General features: G+C 43.6%; 1 protein-coding gene across 2 annotated transcripts in view; it reads left to right on the plus strand.

Annotated features, from left to right (window-relative positions):
- Positions 1-10,754, plus strand: part of LOC115314824 (monocarboxylate transporter 13) — a 38,037-nt gene extending 27,283 nt beyond the window's left edge. For both annotated transcript variants that reach the window (XM_029973920.3, XM_040502123.1), the window contains 3 exons: positions 4,443-4,586; positions 9,590-10,450; positions 10,551-10,754. In XM_029973920.3, coding sequence (XP_029829780.2) covers positions 4,443-4,586; positions 9,590-10,450; positions 10,551-10,711 — 1,166 coding nt within the window. In that variant the 3' untranslated portion in view covers positions 10,712-10,754. The remainder of the gene's footprint in view (positions 1-4,442; positions 4,587-9,589; positions 10,451-10,550) is intronic.
- Positions 10,755-18,692: the final 7,938 nt, after the last annotated feature.

Below are 18,692 nucleotides of genomic sequence, written 5' to 3' on the forward strand. Positions count from 1 at the left end.
GCATTTAGTTTACGCTCGTTGTCGAAGGAAAAACAGAACGACCAGCTTCTTACGAAGGCTGTATTTGGACTGACTAAAACAGGGTATCGGTATCTTCAAACTAGCAACAAAAAGTCACCCTTTCATTTTTGTCGCGCACCTTCTCTCTCTCTCGTGGGCAAGGATTGGGTGTTCTTGAGCGTCTGGAAAACGGCAGCTCTCTCGCTGTCTAGTCCAGCCCGTGAAATCCATACACAGAACACACAGACACAGCAAATAGGTACAGGGAAACGACTCCTCAATTTCAAACGCTCGTCGCGGACGCCCGATACGAAACGGCCAAGCGGCCTCTCCGACGTACATATCCTGAAGGGTCGCGTGATCTTTCCCACAGACCCGTTTATACGACTTTGATGGGGGCTGTGGTTTTACGAAAAGGATTAAGAAAGACCCCGTAGACCCCTCAAAAACTGTCACGGTTCTTGTACACCCTTGAGGAATTCTGAAGAGGTACGCCAGGCCCCTTAGAAAACTTCGGCAAACACCTCAAACCCCTTAAACATTTTCGGAAGGTAAGTCAAAACATTTGAAAAAACTTGGTGGGCCCTATAGACGGATTTTAAGTAGGTTACAATTCTTAATTACTTTCACGACATGTCTCATATTTGGAATTCGAATGAAACACTGCAGATTATCTTTCTGCACTCTTCAGTGGCCAAGTCCAATACCTAGAGGTTCACCTTCCCCGTACGGTAAAAGTTCACAAGTTTTTATGTACTGAAGTAAATCTGGAGTTGTGCCCATTTTTACAGCAGGTAGTAAAGTAGTTAGCTGGGCGAGTTGGTAAACGTTGAACTTGGTTAAAAGTCGCGCACAAAAAATAGCGCACATCTTTTCCTAAAGGGGGCTCATCCGCACAACTTTCTCGCCTTGCCCCTCTCCGCCGCCACTTTCCGTCGTGTCCGAAACACTTAAAATTTTAAGGCTAAAGCACCTAGCAGCAAAGCCATCTTTTGAAACTACTTCAAAATTCCGATATGAGTGAATGTTTCTGTTTTTGAGCAGTTCCACCGAAAATACAACAAAAGGGTACTTTGATTAGGTCCAAAGCAAGTGAACATCATTGGGAGCTATAGAAGGATTACATCTTTACCACGTGGGTTAAGATATGGCTGAAATTAATTTTGTTACGAAAGTTTATCACATAATTTAAAACAAGTGGCAAGTAGTTATGGTGTGCCTGCAGTATTATCAGCCCCTAGAAATGCGACCAATGTGTTCTAAGGTTCGTGAGAAAGAGGAACATTTATAAAAACACACCTGCCACTAACATGTGCGACCTTATGTTCCCTGTCCATCGGGCGTTGTATATAGCCTTCCTCTTTCCTGTGGGAGATGCTATGTTGGACAGACGGGACGGTGTCTGAATGACCGGCTACGAGAGCACAAACTTTCTTTAACATCCACTGTAGGAGGTCACCTTTCGGTGCATTGTATGACCTGTACGTGCACGCCATCCCCAGAAAAAACATCAATCATTGGCCGCTTTAAAGAAAAGCAAACGCGCGAGGTGCTCGAGGCGTTCACCATCTTGAGCCTGGCCGATCGCTGCGTTAGTCAGACGTCGATAGCTTTGAGCGAAAAAGAAGTTGCCTTCTTGCGATCATTTGACTGCAACTGAACTGTTTACCCCCGAATACCGTTGTCCGCTGAAAAATTGTGCGTCATCTTCCTTTTCTTCACTTAATACACCAGAGTTTTGAGTGTGTGCCTATCTGTGTTTTGTGTTCCTTCCTCGTTTGTACTCGTCTCTTTGTGCGCGGATTTTAACCAAGTTACAGCAGGTAGTATAATGCTTAGGGAATTAATCGGGAATTACCGTAATGCTGACAGAAATGAGTATCTGAAGCTGGCATTTCTCCCGTCTGAGCAGTGATGTTACAAAATGTTTACGTACATTGAGCCACAACTTATCACACGCGAAGCATAAGCAATAAGCGGGAAGTATCACTTGTTTGGTTTTGTGTAAGACGTAATGGTTAGTTTCGTAAAACAAAATGTCACCTGAACGCGGCCTCTAGTTTCTCTTACTTTCTTTTCAGCTCCGACTGTTAGGGATTTTTTTTATACGCCGACAGGATTCTCCGTGGAGTCGTGTTTAATCTGCCGCCAGGAATTGCTTCTTTAACGTACCTGGGCATGTCATGCTTGGAAATTACACTTAGGCACAAACTTGAGGTCCACTTACTGGCAGCATGCAAATGTTTCAGCCAGGCTTGCGAAGCAATTTTGGCCAAAGCACGTTAGTATAACTCATTGCACCAGCGCCGTAAGGGGGCAAGACTGACCTCAGCAGATCCACGTCGAGGTGCTTTTTCACAGAGCGAAAACGTTCACTTCCATTTCGGTATATCTTCAATTTATATCGACAATCCTAAGGAGATATGTTCAAATTTGTGAAAGATATTATAGTCATTTATAAAACTGCAGACAAGCACCTTCCAAATGCTCAAGGGGGGGGGGGACTGGAATGATAGCCGTAATACAAAGACTACCGGTTGAAGATCTCTTCTCAGTTGTTTTTTTTACAGCAGAGGGAATACAGACGAGATGATAAAGAATTACTATATATACTAGCTGAGATAAACAAAAATGTGCAGCCCGACTCAAGTGTCTTAGTTAGAACTACCTCCCCCCTCTTCTCATCAAAAGCAAAAAAAGAAACATGCCTAGCCCTTGGCGTTAGAACAGCGGACGCATAGGGACAGCTATTTTTTCCTAATGGGGGCTCGTCCGCACAACTTTCTCGCCTTGCCCCTCCCCGTCGCCACTTTCCGTTGTGTCTGAAACACTTAACATTTTAAGGCTAAAGCACCTAGCAGCAAAGCCATCTTTTGAAACTTCTTCAGAATTCTGATGCGGGTGAATGTTTCTGTTTTTGAGCAATTCCACCGAAAATACAAAAAAGGGAACTTTGGTTAGGTCCAAGGAACGTGAGCATTATTGGGAGCTATAGAGCGATTATATCTTAAACCGCGGGTCGAAATATAACTAAAGTTAGTTTTGTTACGAAAATTTAAATTGTTATACAAATTATTGTCAAAAGAAACATAATGTAGCGGCAGCCGATAGAACATGTGTAAACCTAAAGGATTATAGTAGCTAATAAGCAATATATATATTGAATGTCAATATATAAGGTTCCAAATATGTCACCGAAAGGTTGAGGGTGCAATGTTTAGCCTTTTGTATTTCGGTCGTCAAGTATACCAAAGCGCGGAAGTTTAAACGAAACATTGTCTATGCATACTGCATTTACAAGAAAAAGTACAGTGAGTGTATTCTTTCAACCTATTTCTAGGAACCGACAGAACTGGGCACAAAAATTAAGCAACCTAAATGTACCATTTCACCTTGTTCCTCTTCAAACGTTTTATAGAGAAAAATATTATTTCCACAAAACTCTTAAAAGGGTTTTTGTTGATTGCGAATATGAGGCTATAGTATGAGGCTATAGTATATAATTTGTTTTAGGCAAATCAAAATGACCCCCCTGACACGCGTGTTCAATTTCAAATGAACTATTCAACATAACGTCGGCATCGTCATTCGCCTACCTCTCCGAGATTAAAGTCGCAACGATTGACTCCCCAAAGTGCTTTGTGAGAAAGTAGATGCACCAGATTTCTTCAAGTTTTGTGATTTGCACTGAACAGTCTAATAAGTTGAAAAAGTTCAAAATGTGCGTAGCAATTTATCAACATTCATGTTGAGAGGCATGGTAATCTTAGAAAGAAATATATATAAATTGAGCCCTAAATTCTAAAAAAAACTTATACGTTTAGGAGTGCAATCGCGCGGTCTGGTGGTGTTAGCATGACGATTTGTTAACGATCATAAAGTGGGGCCAGAGGACACTACAAATCACTGTTTATAATGTTTTATATTAATAACTTATGACATAAAAAAACTAGAGTGCACTAACACTTTTTCCTGCTATATTTCAGTTTCAACAAGCACTAGTCACAGGCAATAGCATTTGTTGGCACTGATGTATTGAATGTCAGTGTTGTCGTTTTTTTTTCAATGGCTTTTTCTTTTCTTTTTTAAATTAACCCTTTGATAATATTTTAAATTGCCTACTCACGTTAGCGAGAGAGTTAGACGTAATCTTTAAGAGGTTTTTGCAAATGTTAGGAACCATGCCTGGATAAGCTCTGCATTATACTAACAAGTGTTTCTACCAAATAAAAAAGGCATGATTTTGACTTTATTTTTGATCTGTATATTGCCTCCTTACGTTAAGTAACACGACGTTTCGTAGCTTTGGTGTTTAATGCGAAATTCGACAAAATTGTCAATAAGGCTTTTGACTCTTTTAGGCCGGCACCAACATACAAATGCAAGGCATCCAAGGCTATTAACATAGGTTTTGCAATAATGAAGCCTTTGTGCATTTTCAGGTCCTGTCGCTGGACTCCTCGTACACTATTTCACTATGCGAACCCTTTGCATCTGGGCGACTTTACTTGGGTTTGCTGCTGTTGCAATGTGCCAGTTCGCCAGCAGTATTTTGGAAATCTCGATTTGGCTTGGTGCGATACAAGGTGAGAAATTGTGAATATTTCCAGGGATGCTAGCTACAATTTTACCATTGTGCTCTAACGGTATTATCACTGACTTAGAGCAAGATTTTTAATATAATTTTCAGTGTAATGTAACAGCAATTTCGGTTAATTAATCCATCTCCAATAATAGGTCACATCAGTAATGCTTAAAATAATCACTTAACTAAAGTAGGTTATAGCAACACGCTAAACTTACTTCGCAGCCGTTTCAATTTTATATTTTCTACCATCAGCAGTTACCACACTAATTGGGATCTTAAAATAAGTTTATAGCCACAGAATTTTAATTAAATTTGGTATTGGGAGTAAGCGAATTCCTAAATGATTTGAAAACAATTGAACCCTTTATTCATTAAAAGTCTAGTCTCACAAGAGCCAGAAAAATAAGTGGGTTTAAATGTTCATTATTGTATTTATAAGTAGAAAATGAACGAACGAATTACAAAAAGTTATAGCAGGTAAGCTATGCCATATGAAAATGTACAATTGGTAAAATTGCATGACAACAAAGCCCTCCGCGGTGCATATAGCTTTACTGCGTTCGGCATAAAATTTATTTTTCGCACAATAGAAAGTAGCATGGCAGTAATTTAGTAGATGCGTTCTGTGTTCTCAAGTATTGCCGCAGCGAAGTGTAGAAGTAAACTTAATACAAACGATGCCGTGCAGTGTGCATTCTTGCCTTCATGTTGGTTACGTTTATTGTTTCATAGATGACTATTCTACCTTGCTCTCAGATATTGTTAAGAAATATTTAGATTCACCTTACTTTTATTAATTGTTTCGAAATTAATAGATCTCTCCTGGTTTTATTGGAAAGATAACTAAGGACTTATGTTATTCTAGAATAAAATAAACGGACGTGAAGAGAAAGTGCTGTCACGAGAACATCAGCCCAGTGTTTTTTTGCGTTGTTATGTAAAAACAAATGGTAAACCAAATAGCATCACCAAGATATGTGCCTTATCAGTTCCCATCTAAACTAAAACCGACATTTAAGTGTTCCTATATGATTTATAAAAAAAAAGCTAACTTCGCAACCAAGTTAGTACAAACACAATTGAAAACTTTTTTTCTGGAGGGCCATTTTTAACAGGATCTGTTATATGTGGTTGGCAGGTGGCGGGTTTCGGTTTTGCATTCTAGTGACTGAAGAGCTTCACAGGAATACTACGTCAGGGTTTGGCCAGAAGGGGCGTGTCACTGACCGATCACGAGTCATGCCGTATAGTGACGCAACGCTCTTGTCCGTTCTGTACTACGTGATTGTCCCTCAAGTCACCGGCACACCCGTGCTTCGCAGACCGCGTGCCAAGCTAGTTGTCAAGTTTCACACGATGTATGAACGTCCCGGCGACTCGAGGTCGTAACTAGAATTCTCGTAACTAGGGTTACGTGTTCACGGGGTCAATTTTTATTCAAATTTCGCGAGGTGTTTCGTGTTTCATTTTCTCCCCGAGAGTCGGTTTTTTTTTCGATACTAATATTTGCTGACAGTGAAAAATGAGGATTTATCAGGACTTATTATGTTAAAGAAATGCAACACGAACATATTTGGAAAACGTCCGCGTACCAATAAAGAACAGAAAACGAGATACGATGATTTTGTTATGAAGGAACACGAAAACTTGGAGAGTTTATAAGAGGCCGCGTTCAGAGTCAACAGAACATATATATCTAGACAAAACGTGTCTACCCCTGGAGCTTGAGTTTTTTTGCTTTTCAAGTACAGCTTGGGTTTTTTGCTTTTCAAGTACAGCTTGGGCTTATCGGTTTTCCCCGATTTTCCCAAAGGCGGTTCCTTTCAGGTTTGATCGGTATTTAACGAAACCACGGAACCCTTCTCATAACCTTAGGCTAAGGGCAACTGAATAAGCTACGCCTCAGAGTTATCGCACTTCAGTCATTATGGTGCTTAAAATCAGTTGCCAGTTGTATCAAGGTTTATCTCAACCAGCAGAAAATGCTTTTACGTCCTCCAATAAGATTGAAACAGACCTCGAGATAGCGTTACGTCACCCGAGTTTTATGACACCGTTTAAAGCACCAACATTTGCATTCGCAACTCTTAACTGTCGGTAATCGCACCCGCTCAGCACTAACCAACAAAATGCCGGTGCCCACAAGACGATCGGGGAACTCTAGTAACAAAAAAATCCTTCAGGACTGATATGTAATGGCAGACTCTGCCCCTCAACCCTTTCAACCCGTCAGGCCTTTCAACCTTTCAGACAATCTCAGCCCTTGAAATGTTTAGACTTCCAAAATAACTGTGGAACACAAAATCCAATTAGCAGCTGTTTACGATGTCATTAGAAGTCTAGTTTAGACATTCAGTTTCGCCTAATGTTGAAACTTAGAAAAATAATACAAACCAACGTGTGTGACTCAAACCTGGGTGCAAGTAGGTGCTGCTAGGCAACCAGGCCAAATAACGGCAACCGAGTTCGTTGTCCCCCAAAATATGTTTCGAGATACTCATCATGTTGCGGGGACAATTTTTGATGTATACGGGTGTTAAATTTTAAGACTGAGGGGTGGACCATGCATACACACACTATCAGTAAAACAATTTAAGAAGACCACGAACACGAAAATAAAGCCGGTCGCCATTGAGAAAATCGTGAGCATGGCCACGGTGTTATCACGAGCATATTTTTCGCTCACTGCGAAAGCAGGACGAACCAATAGGCGAAAAAAACCGGACATTAAGAAATTAACTTTATCCACACACTAAGCTGCTGCTGGAAATATATTTCACGTGTGGGAAGGGAAGACGACATTGAGCGACCGTCGTAGCGGCTGCCCGATTCAAACTGGCCAAGCGGCTTCACCGACGCATACTCGTATACCCTGAAAGGTCACGTCATCTTAAGTCAAAGTTCAAGTTTATTACCCTCAAATACGTTCGTTCTAACATATTTCACGAGGGGGAGTGTATTAGTTCCGTGTTGCCAATGAATACATTGGCAACACGAAAACACTAAGATTTATTCACTCTTAAAAGAGATATAGAGAATTGAGCATTAATTATTTCATTAAAATGTAGTAATCTCCCCCAGACCCACTAAAACTATTTTTATTGGTCACATACTTTGCATGAGAAAAGCCGTGGCACAACTCACAGACACATCAAAAACTATGTTGATGGGGCACATACTTTCCCGGGAAAAGGTTGTGACAGGCCCCACATGCCGCTTAGAATGATGCTATTACGGATGCTTAAGACCCTTCGGAAATTCTTGAACATTTCGTCAAAACTTCACAGAAAACTATGACGGACCTCTACACAACTGGAAATTTCTTAAATAGTACGTCAAGGAATTTAAGGTATACTGAAATAAACATTGCAATATACCTCTCATCTTCAGGGATAAGTTAAACACGACCAACGAAATCTGTGAATGACAAGCGCACGTTCATATTTTGAACGGATGGCTGTTTTTAGTTCCAAAAGGCCGGCGCCTTCAGCACCTTCTAGGTCAAGTTTTTCTTTACTGGCAAGGTTACATGGAAACTTCCGTGGTTGTGAGCTTTGCCGCTTGGTGACGTAAACGCGTTAGAACGTGGCGGTTCGTGATGCCCGCTCCCCGATCCCCGCAGGATGTAAATAGACGCGGGAGAGAAGAAACATCAGGTTCGGCCAAGTTCAACAAGAATAACGCGCACGCAGCTTGCCGCGTGTGCGCGAGTGTGACATGGCGACATTCGGGTTTTTAGTTTTGATTAATGTTTTGGTGTCTTTTCGAGCAAGCAATTGTCGTCTCTGTGATATGGCCAGAATATGGTTAACATTTAGACAATAAAAGAGGCTAAAGAATTTCGTTTCAGTACCCTTTAAGAAATTCCTGTGGGTCTCACATACGCCTCTTAACTACAGAATACAGTGCCTATAGTTAAATCGTATATTGAGTGAAGTTCAGATAGTAACGTTCAACTACGATTGGCTACATCATTGTTTGTCAAAACTGTGGGTCGCGACCCAATAAAGATCGTGGCAGGTTCAGTGCGATGATACGAAGCAGCCCTAGAACTTGAATAATTTGATGTTCACTTTCCTGCGTTTGCGAAGATGAAAAACTTACATGTCACAGCTTAACATTGAGCTGGAACAAAGAGTTACGGTGACCAAAGTCCGCCCTCGTTTTGACAAACTGCGCTCTAACAAAAAGGCTCACTTTGGTGATTGATTTGATTTTTGATTTGATATGATCAGGGATCTGTCATACCTGCTGGTATGTGCTTTTTGTTCCATTTATTTATGGTTAATTACACCGGCTAATTTACTCTGACCATATTACCAGTCAAATCTATCTTTAGCGTTAACTGTGTTTATGCAGTAAAATGCAAAAGCGTGTGGAGTCGGGAAGGTCCCGACTCAACAAGCTATTATAAATATTGCATATTTCGGTGGGTCGCAGGACAGAAGACGTTGATAAGGACTGGATGACGTTATGAAGACTTACGCCAACTTATTATCGCGAATAACTGTTGCATTTATGCTTGGTAGACAGCGTAGCAGCCAAATGAACGAGTGGATTTGCACGCGATATACGAAGAGTGGAGAGCCCGATGACTAGCGGTCATACCACAACCTGGTCTATGATATGCTGATCGAGCGTGTTCGGACGTGTGTGCGAGTGCGTGCAGAAATCGATAGCGACGAGAACGAATACATGCTTCGGAGGATACAGGGAGCGCGATGTAGCGGGAAAAATTTGGACTGTGCAACCGCAAAAGACGCGAACTTAGCGTACCATGATGGTGTGCAAGATTTGGCAGTGCTTTCATTCAGAGACGTAGCACACAACAATGTTCACACCGTTGAGGCATAAAATGCGTAGCAAGTATCTATGTGCAACGTCACCAGGAAGAAACGCGCAATAAAGTTTGTGTTACCGCTCCTTTTGCCAAAGCATTGCGGGAAAGAGACGACCTTTTCTATAAGATATGCTTTGTTTATTTTCTTTGCTTTATTACAGGCATCTGCATGAGCTTCCACTACACACTCACATCTCCTCTTGTGGCAAGCTACTTCGATCGTCACGTGACAACAGCGATCGGCATCCTGTACACTGGACCAGCCATCGGGTCCTTTGCTTTCATTCCTCTTTTCAACTGGAGCTACAAAGAGTACGGGCTTCACGGGAGCTTTTTAATTTTTTCTGGCGTTGTCCTTAACGCTCTGCCATTTCTTCTGCTGATGCGTGATCGTTGCACGGACTCTACTGCCTGCAACATCGAGCTAATCACAATTCGATCCAACGGCGATCAGCCAAAGCAAGAGTTGTGCTACGAGTCCTGCAAAATAAACAATGCACCCAATCATCTCCAAGACACGGAGGATATCATGGGAGATGCGATGTCCGTTGTAGCCAAGGCATCGTTCGTGTTCAAGCAACCCATGTTCTACGTGATCGGTGTCTCGAACATTGTTGTCGGATACTGCAACACAACGGTACTAAGCGTCATTATGGACTTCGCTCTTGACCAGGGCGTGCCCGAAAGAACAGCGGTGGTTCTCCTGAACGTCGTCGCCGTGGGCGACCTTGTAGGAAGGCTTTGTTCAGGATGGATTACGGACCACGGCTATCTATCTAGGAACAAGATGATGGTGATCGAATACTTCCTCCTAGCGACGCTCCTGGTGGGGTTAGCGCATTTAAAAGGAACAACCGCCCTCATGGTCGTCATGCTTGTGTTCGCGTGCGTTGCCGGTAGTACCGTGGTGCTCTTCACCAACATCATCAAGGATTACCTGGGATCTGAATGGATTGCTCTCTCGTCGGGCTGGATGACGTTCTTCGGCGGGTGGGTCCTGCTCAGCAGACCGGCGCTTGTCGGTACGTTTCATCAAGGTGTCACGGTCTATACCGTCGACACTGATGTCAATCCCCTCAAATGCGCTGATAGTGTGCTTTGCATTTTCCTTTTATTTTACAGGTTACTTCAGAGACAAACTTGGATCGTACGTCACCATGTTCACGTTCCTTGGAGCCTCCTGCTTCCTGTGCAGTGGGTTGTGGTGTGCGGTGACCACGTACGAATACTGGAGAGTGCCGAAAGATTCAAAACATGAACCCCAAAGTAATACTATGACATAAGTAATGTTGAAGTAAATAAAAATATCAACAGTGGAAGGCGAACAAATGTTACATAAAATTTAGGATTTTTGTTTCAGACACATGGGGGATTTTATGGAGTTTATTTTCGGCAAGTATAGACGGCAATTTCCTTTTGTAATGTTTTTACCTAAATATACTATTTTAAATGGTAAACCAAATATAGTACGTTTTGCGAAATGGGTTCGGAAATGTGCTGTGCATAAAAGTCTCAAGTGGGAATACATTAGTACCCGCTTGACATTCGTCTCGGTGGCTCCGAAGAAAAGCGAAAGTTTGTGTATTGGAACCTGAGCGAGGTGCCCCCTCGAGTTGACGAATGCTTATCGCGAAGAAGTCGCCGTGCAAACAAAATTAAAATACGTGTAAAAAAAAAAAAAGAAAAAATAACTTCACTTTGTTTATGATTATTTAAGTGTTTCTGGCTAGGGTGTGCCAGATATGCACCCTTTGTTGGTTAATGCCTAATAGCCCACGATTTTCTTGTTATTTTTGTTTATTGTATTCATATTGACAGCGTGATGCAAAGGGATCGATGGCTGTTTGGATTGACCGGATAAATTGGTTTGAGAGCGTAACAAGTTGAGATTTTGTACAGAAGTGGCCGAAGAACGTTCATTAAGGGCACAAAACTTTCATTTCACAAACTTAACTGAGTAAAAAGTTACAAATAAAACAAAACTTGAAATCCCTACATATGGAGTGCGTCTGCCAACGAAAGGCGTCTGATTGGGAACAACAGCCGACAGATTGCGGCACGTAATACCTCAGGCGGCTTGAGAACCTGAGGTTCAACTCAAACCCTGAGAAGCGCTTGCATTTTCATGGAGGACGCCTTCTGCGAAGTTTGGTCGTCAGTGAGCATGCGCCGCGTTGTTGCTTGGTGAGGACCACGAGATCCGGATCGAGCAGTTGGAAACTCAGTGTAATCTAAGCTCTCTATAGGTGGCCATGACGGGCTCTTACCTTGATTTCGGCCATTAGCCTCGAGTGGGACCGACTGGGGCGCTGCAATCGCTCAACGTTGACGTAGTGACAAGCATCACGCGACGAGGCCAGGTATTTTTTTCCGCTTTGCTTTGCTTTGGCTGTGCGCTTTAGCGCAAATCAACATAAACTGTTTGCTAAGTGTATATGATTTATGCTATTACGCTAAACGTGCGTTGGACGAAGCCTAAAAAAAAAATATCCGAATACTCCAAGCGAAACAATCGGAAGTTGTGTGTAAGTTACGATGGAATCCTACGATGGTTTCGTGGCCGCCAACAACGCTCGGATACTTCGCCGTGGAGACCAGCGATTACACTTCTACGAACCCTTCGTGCGCTTCCCGACTTGAAGCAGCAAACAAAAGGAAATACTTACTCGAAAACGCAATTGTATGGGAAGGTCGTTCGATCGATCCGCGGGTTCCGGAAGCAACGATCAACGACTTCTCCGGCAACTCATGTCGGCGGAAAGGCCTTGCAAGGTGGGCAGGAAGGCCTAGCAAGGTACTCGTCACTCGATTCGGTGCCTACGACGAGCGGCGTCGTTGAACATACATGTTGGCGCGACCCCCTTTTTAAAGGGGCCCTGCAATGACGTTGTTACTAATTTTTAATTTGTACCGAACCTGAGCGCACTGAACGTAGTAACTTAGTGAACGTTTTCGTTTCTCGAAATTCCCTTTATGTTAAAAGTTATAGGCAAATTAAAATGTCAAAAACAAGCCAAAAATAACCTCCCTCATGACGTCCTTGGTTGCTTGAGAGTGACCGTGAACTAGAGGAGGCGTAGTGAGCTCATCGAGCGCTCACGGCTGCCGCACTCCGTGTTGACGGCGCGAGAGGGCGCCATTAAAACGTGTTCTGGATAGGCTGTATGCAGCGGGCAGCCGGAGCGGCTCTGATTGCATTTGCTGTGTGATTAAATACTAATTCGGCATGACACTTCATTGGCCACAAACGACAGCAAACACGGCGTATTACCCCGGTTCAGAATGGGAGCTACTTTGAGCTGCCATACCGCGAAACGGCCAAACCGCAAGACAAAGCTTTTCGCCGAAGGCGGCCGGAACGCTCGGAGCCGGTCGGATCCTCCTGCCCTTACGACCGCAGCGCCGCCGCGTACATCCGGGACCTTTCCGTGTCGGCGCCTGATCCCACTACTCCTTTCTAGCATGCGCCGCCTTTTCCACCGCTTGGTGGCGGGTATGTCGACGGGTCATTTCTTTCTTGCGTACTTTATGAACTGCATTCGTTTCTTTTTTGATCTAGAATACTGACCCAAAACTACTTTCATAAATAATGAAAACAGTTCGCGCCACTTATATTTTGTATTTCGACTAAAAATAAGCTTTTAGCGGCTCTGACCTGTGACAAGCCCAGGACCAAAGACGTCACATTTCGCGCGCTTTCGGTACCGCGGGTCGCCCTCGTCGGTGGAGGAGGTTTCTGCGTCGTCCGATTAAAATACGACGCACTGATATTTAGTTTCTCTCTCCGTGCCCGCTGGCTTGCCCGAACCCCAAGAGACGTGGAAACCGCAAAAAAGGTAGACGCTTAAATATGATTGCAGGGCCCCTTTAAGTGGGCCCATTCAGTATGAATAGTGTAACCTTGACCTGAATCGTCCGGTTAGAAAGTCAGCCGAGCCCCTCGTCGTACCCTTGTCCTTTTCGGACTGTTGTGCGGTGGTGGCGGATGATCTCGTCGCATTTTCACATTCGTCAATTCTATTTGCTGCTTTCTTTGATCTAAAGCTCAAATGAACACGCTATGAATAACCCTCGAATCATTTGGTTAGAAGACTATTTTTTGTGTGTCTTTCTAAAACTGCGCGAGCAAACCGGAGATCGGAATGCCAAGTTCAACGCCTGCTCAGCCATCCTCGGGATTTGTTTCTATTTTCTCTTCCCTGCCTGTTTCTAACAAATAGGGAAAAAAAAATCGCTCCGGGAACTATGATGTTCCAGAATCTACCTGTTTGTCCATTGGACAAGCCTCCGAAGCTACGACGACGACCGACTTGGTTGTGATTAGTACCATAACATAAACCTGGGTCGCTGGGTCCAGTTCCCTATGCCGCCACGCCACTGTTGGCGCGCTGCCCGAGCTTAATTTTTGACGAAAAGTACAACGAAAGAATTAGGTAACACTCAACCCCAACTCTCGTTCAAATTCACGAATCAGACATAAATTGTGAACGATAAGTCTCAACCTATATTCTACCAAGGAAGCGCAGAAGCTGTCACGTGATCCTTGCTCTTACGTCTCAACAGGTGGCGCCACTCCATCTTCTCGGGGTGGATATCAGACGAAGTATCGGAAATAAAAACAATGTGCTCTTTTCTTTTTTTTTTTTTTACGAATTGTCAGTGCATGGCTGTTTTATTCTACCAGTCAAGCATAAAAAAATGAAGATAAAATGAAATCGACAAAAGAGATATGTTCTCTCGTTTTTTTCCGACAATTATTTTCGGCTACAGTTCTTCGTCTGGTTTGCACTCTCTGTTTGTTACCGCGTTTCCTTTATTTTCTTATCTTCGCTGTTTTGTGGTGCAAGTCATGTTCATGGTAGGCTTAGCTCCCGACTAGGAGCAAAGCGCGCTATAAGGCTTCCAACAAGGGGAGTGCCAGAGGACAAAAGAGGTTCGCCAATGTTTTTGGGCGGACTTTCGTCGGTGACCTCTGGGCTTCCTATTCGCCTCGCAAGTGGGCTCATTTTCGTCTTCTGCGCATGAGAAAGGAAGTAGCGGTGACGTCAGGACGCCGAGCCCTGATTGGCTGATCGCGACCCCCTATCTGAGCGTCGTCTGCTCCTTTGCAACGTCGTCTGCTCGCAACGTCGTCTGCGCCTGTCTTTCCTTTCCTGCGACTTTCGGAAGTCAAGCGAGCTCGACTTGGCCTTTCAGAGAGGGCAGACGAAATAACTCGAGCGGTACGTTGTTTTTGTCTAACAACTAGCAGACGCGCATCAAGGCGGGAAGTCAAAGGACTCACTGGCGAGGTGTCCCGAGGCGCCGAGGTTTGTTTGCTAAGAACCGAGAGTGAGCATGTTAGTGTCCGCAAGTTCCCTCCCAAATAGTTTTCCCCTCCTTTCGTGTGCGGCGAGACCCCTCATTCTTTAACGGCGTCGGCGGGTTGGCACCATTAACGTCGTCTGCTTTACGTCTGCTAGTCAAAGCGATGGCTGCTTTACCTTTCCTGCGTCTGTCGGAGATTCACCGCTTTTTCACCGGCGAGAGTCACCGTTGCCTCGAGAAACAAGGAGATAACAAGAGGAAGAAATTTACCTCTTAATCTAAAACTGAGGTTAGCGATCAAAGTATAATACGGGAAGGGTTCACAAGGGTCGCGCTGGCATATTCCATTCACCACGCCAGCCGGTCGTGAACAGATGGTCGCCGAGTGCCTGCTAGGCCTAACTGCCGTGCTCGCTTGGTCGGGTTCGGTGGATTCGTGGCCGTTGGAGCTTTTCCCGGGTGTTTGTGGATCCAGCGTTCTTGTTCGTCGTGATCTGTTTCAAGTACTTTTTACTTGTTTCTTGCTGCTTGAAGTCGGGACGCGTGAGAAGCGCCCGTAGAAAAATAAACGTCCGTGGGTCGTCGCGACTGTGACGCTGTCGGCCATGCTGATTTGATCGTAAGAAATGCGTAAGACACCTTCAGAGCTGTCGTAGGATTTCGTCATAACCTGCGCAAAGCTTACGAAAATTTTGTTTCGTGAATACGAATTTGTTCTTAAGTTTTGTCTTACGCACATTTTTGACGTAAGTTCGTTTCGTGAATCTGGCCTCTGCACTTCCGAAAGTCGCAGCAAAAGTGAGACAGACGCAGACGACGTTGCGAGCAGACGACGTTGCAAAGGAGCAGACGACGCTCAGATAGGGGGTCGCGATCAGCCAATCAGGGCTCGGCGTTCTGACGTCACCGCTACCCCCTGCGCAAGGAGCAGACGAAATTGCCCTCCTCATACGATTCTATGCTGGGTGAGGCGCTTCATCGAGGGGAAAACCATCCGAAACAAGCCACCGACAACACTGCTATCATCACCAAAGCTGACGCTGTAAAATGCGGTTCTTGGTGCCTTCACTGCCGACCTCCACCCAACATGGAGAGCACTGCTGACATTTATTGGCTGTTGCAACAAACATACGCCTTTGGTTAGTACACGGCCACTGTAAATAGCGATTTCAAGTTTTTAATTTCTATTTTTTACTCAGGTAAGTTTGTTCACTGAAAATGTGATGCCTTAATGTTCAACTGATTCGACGGTTTGACCTCATCAGATGGTGAGGTGAGATGACAAATACGTTTATTTAGCCTCAATCAAGCGGTCGCGCTGCAGCGTTGCTTGCAGGTATAGGGCATCTCCTAAAAGAGGGCGCCCAATCCGTTTGAAACCGAGGTAGTTGAGGAAGGGCTGCATGCAGCACCCTGAACCTCTGCTGAGTTAGTCCAGGAGACGAGGTCCTGTGGTCGGTCGTCAGGGTGCAGACTATACGAAGCGCGTGTTCTTTTGCTTGTCGCGCAGGTGTTGGGATGACGTCAGGACACCGAACTCTCTATGTCTGACTGAAAAAAAAAAATAGTGGGCAGACCTCGAGGCGTCTTGCGTTAAGGTCTACCCACTATCCTCTCAATAATCAAAACCAATCCGAGCTGGGCGTTGTTCTGACATAACAGCAACCCCTGCACAAGAACCAGACGACTTGCACTCCACATTGATAGCTTGGGTTCGGCGTGTCGCGAAGGCTGCGCAGGTTCACATGCGGTCATGTAGCTTTAGTGTGATGGCATCTTGGCAGTGTGGGTACCGTCGAATCAGGGATTGATATGTCGCGTCTTGTTTGCTTTTTTCTGTTATCTCATTTGCTGAGTAAATGACGGGTAATCACCGCGCCTCTGCGCACGCGTCAAAGCAAGACTGTTTGGTATCGGCAGGGTCCCTTGGGGATACTATTAGCAAAAACTAATACATTTGAGATATGTGCAAAGGCCTTTAGAATATACTTCAAACGTGTTTTGTGTCTTGAAATACGCTAAAGGTATAATAAATGTATATTACTAAATTTTGTAGACTGCACTAATTGTACTTGTCTTGAATACATTGCAAATATGACATAAACATGTACACTTTAAATGCACCTCATATACGTTGAGAAACATAAATATAGCCTTTGTATGTTAAAAATGCATTTCATATAAAGTTATAAAATATGAAGTAAGCGCACTTAAAGTTTATTATTAATGTAACTACAACGTAATTTCCAGGAATTCGTTTTAAATATGCTTGAAGTACGTTAAGATGCCTAAATGGCAACTTAGTATATTGAAAGTACTTCGAAAATATGTTCGTGTTAATATGAGTTAAATGAATGCAAAATAGTTTGATTCTAAGCAGTCGGTAACTCGGATCGCGATTGCTACATCGTTGCTCTGCCTATGCTGATAACATGTGCACTGACATTTGAATCGTCTCTCTCGAGGCAGCACGTATAGCACTTACCTCGACTGGGGCGTAAGTAGCGGCGTAATATCCGTCGAAGCCCGTGCTGAGAACCAAGAACTATACGTTAGAAACACGTTTTAACACCAGGAACACGTATCTAATTAATTGTGAGGTGTGCGCCACTTTAGAGGCGTCCTATTACCTCACTATTCTGCGAATTCCACAAATCAGCAAGCGCTAGTGCTGATCCCTCTTTTTTATTCTGAGATATTAAAGTTGCTTGAGCTTCTCCAAGTCCACAACCCCACCGGCCATCGTGGTACGCCGGTTGTTTCTTGATGACAACACTATAAACTGAATGGAAAGCGCCGAATAAACAAGGACGAGGAAGGGGACAGAGACGAAGCGCACTCTCAACTGAAGGTTTATTGAAACAAACATTGACTATTAATACCGTCTATCTGGCTATTGGTTTAGAAAGAAAAACTTCTTATCTATCAAGTGCAGTGACGGCGCAATAATACACAGGCTCTCCCCTTGCTTTCTTATGCAGATAGCCTCTGTATTAGAGCGCCGTCACTGCACTTGACAGATAACGAGTTTTTCTTACTAAGCCAACAGCCAGCTAGACGGTATTAATAGTCAATGTTTGTTTCAATAAACCTTCAGTTGACAGTGCGCTTCGTTTCTAGTTCCCCTCTGTTCCCTTCCTCGTCCTTGTTTATTCGGCGCTTTCCATTCAGTGATGTACCAACTAGATCATTTATCTATTCTACTATAAACTGAACCTCCGATAAATATATATATATATATATATATATATATATATATATTTATCGGAGGTTCATATATATATATATATAAACGAATATGTGCAGATGAATGAACCGTACTTAATCCAATGAATCAAAGAATCAAAGTTTTCAGGAACCCGCCGAAAGCCAAAAAACGGCGGAGCCAGGATTTGAACTCTGGGCCAAGGTGGAGTGGTGTAGTGGTGTAGCTAACCTCTACACCACTCCACCTTGGCTTTCTGGCGTTTCCTACCTGTCTTATTAATGCACAAGAACACCTCCGATTGGACACATTTCGTTTCTTGTGCATTAATAAGACAGGTAGGAAACGCCAGAAAGCCAAGGTGGAGTGGTGTAATGGTTAGCACAAAAAAAAAAAAAAAAAAAAAAAAAAAAAGGTGTAGTGGTTAGCACACCCGACCGGACATTGGGAGGCCCAGAGTTCAAATCCTGGCTCCGCCGTTTTTTGGCTTTCGGCGGGTTCCTGAAAACTTTGATTCTTTGATTCATTGGATTAAGTACGGTTCATTCCTCTGCACATATTCGTTTATATCCTCCTCGGAGACCACGTACGATGACGTGAAGTGCCCGTGTTGTATATATATATATATATATATGTACTTCCGAGAAATAACTTCAGCCGCCAATTCCAAAACTCGCTAATAACAGTTTATTTCTTTATTTTTTTTTTTTTTTTTTTTGCAAGCGCGGTATATATGTTGCAAAAACAGTAAA

This window comes from Ixodes scapularis, unplaced genomic scaffold (assembly GCF_016920785.2).
Source record: "Ixodes scapularis isolate PalLabHiFi unplaced genomic scaffold, ASM1692078v2 PGA_scaffold1__304_contigs__length_218370807, whole genome shotgun sequence".
NCBI lineage: Eukaryota > Metazoa > Arthropoda > Arachnida > Ixodida > Ixodidae > Ixodes > Ixodes scapularis.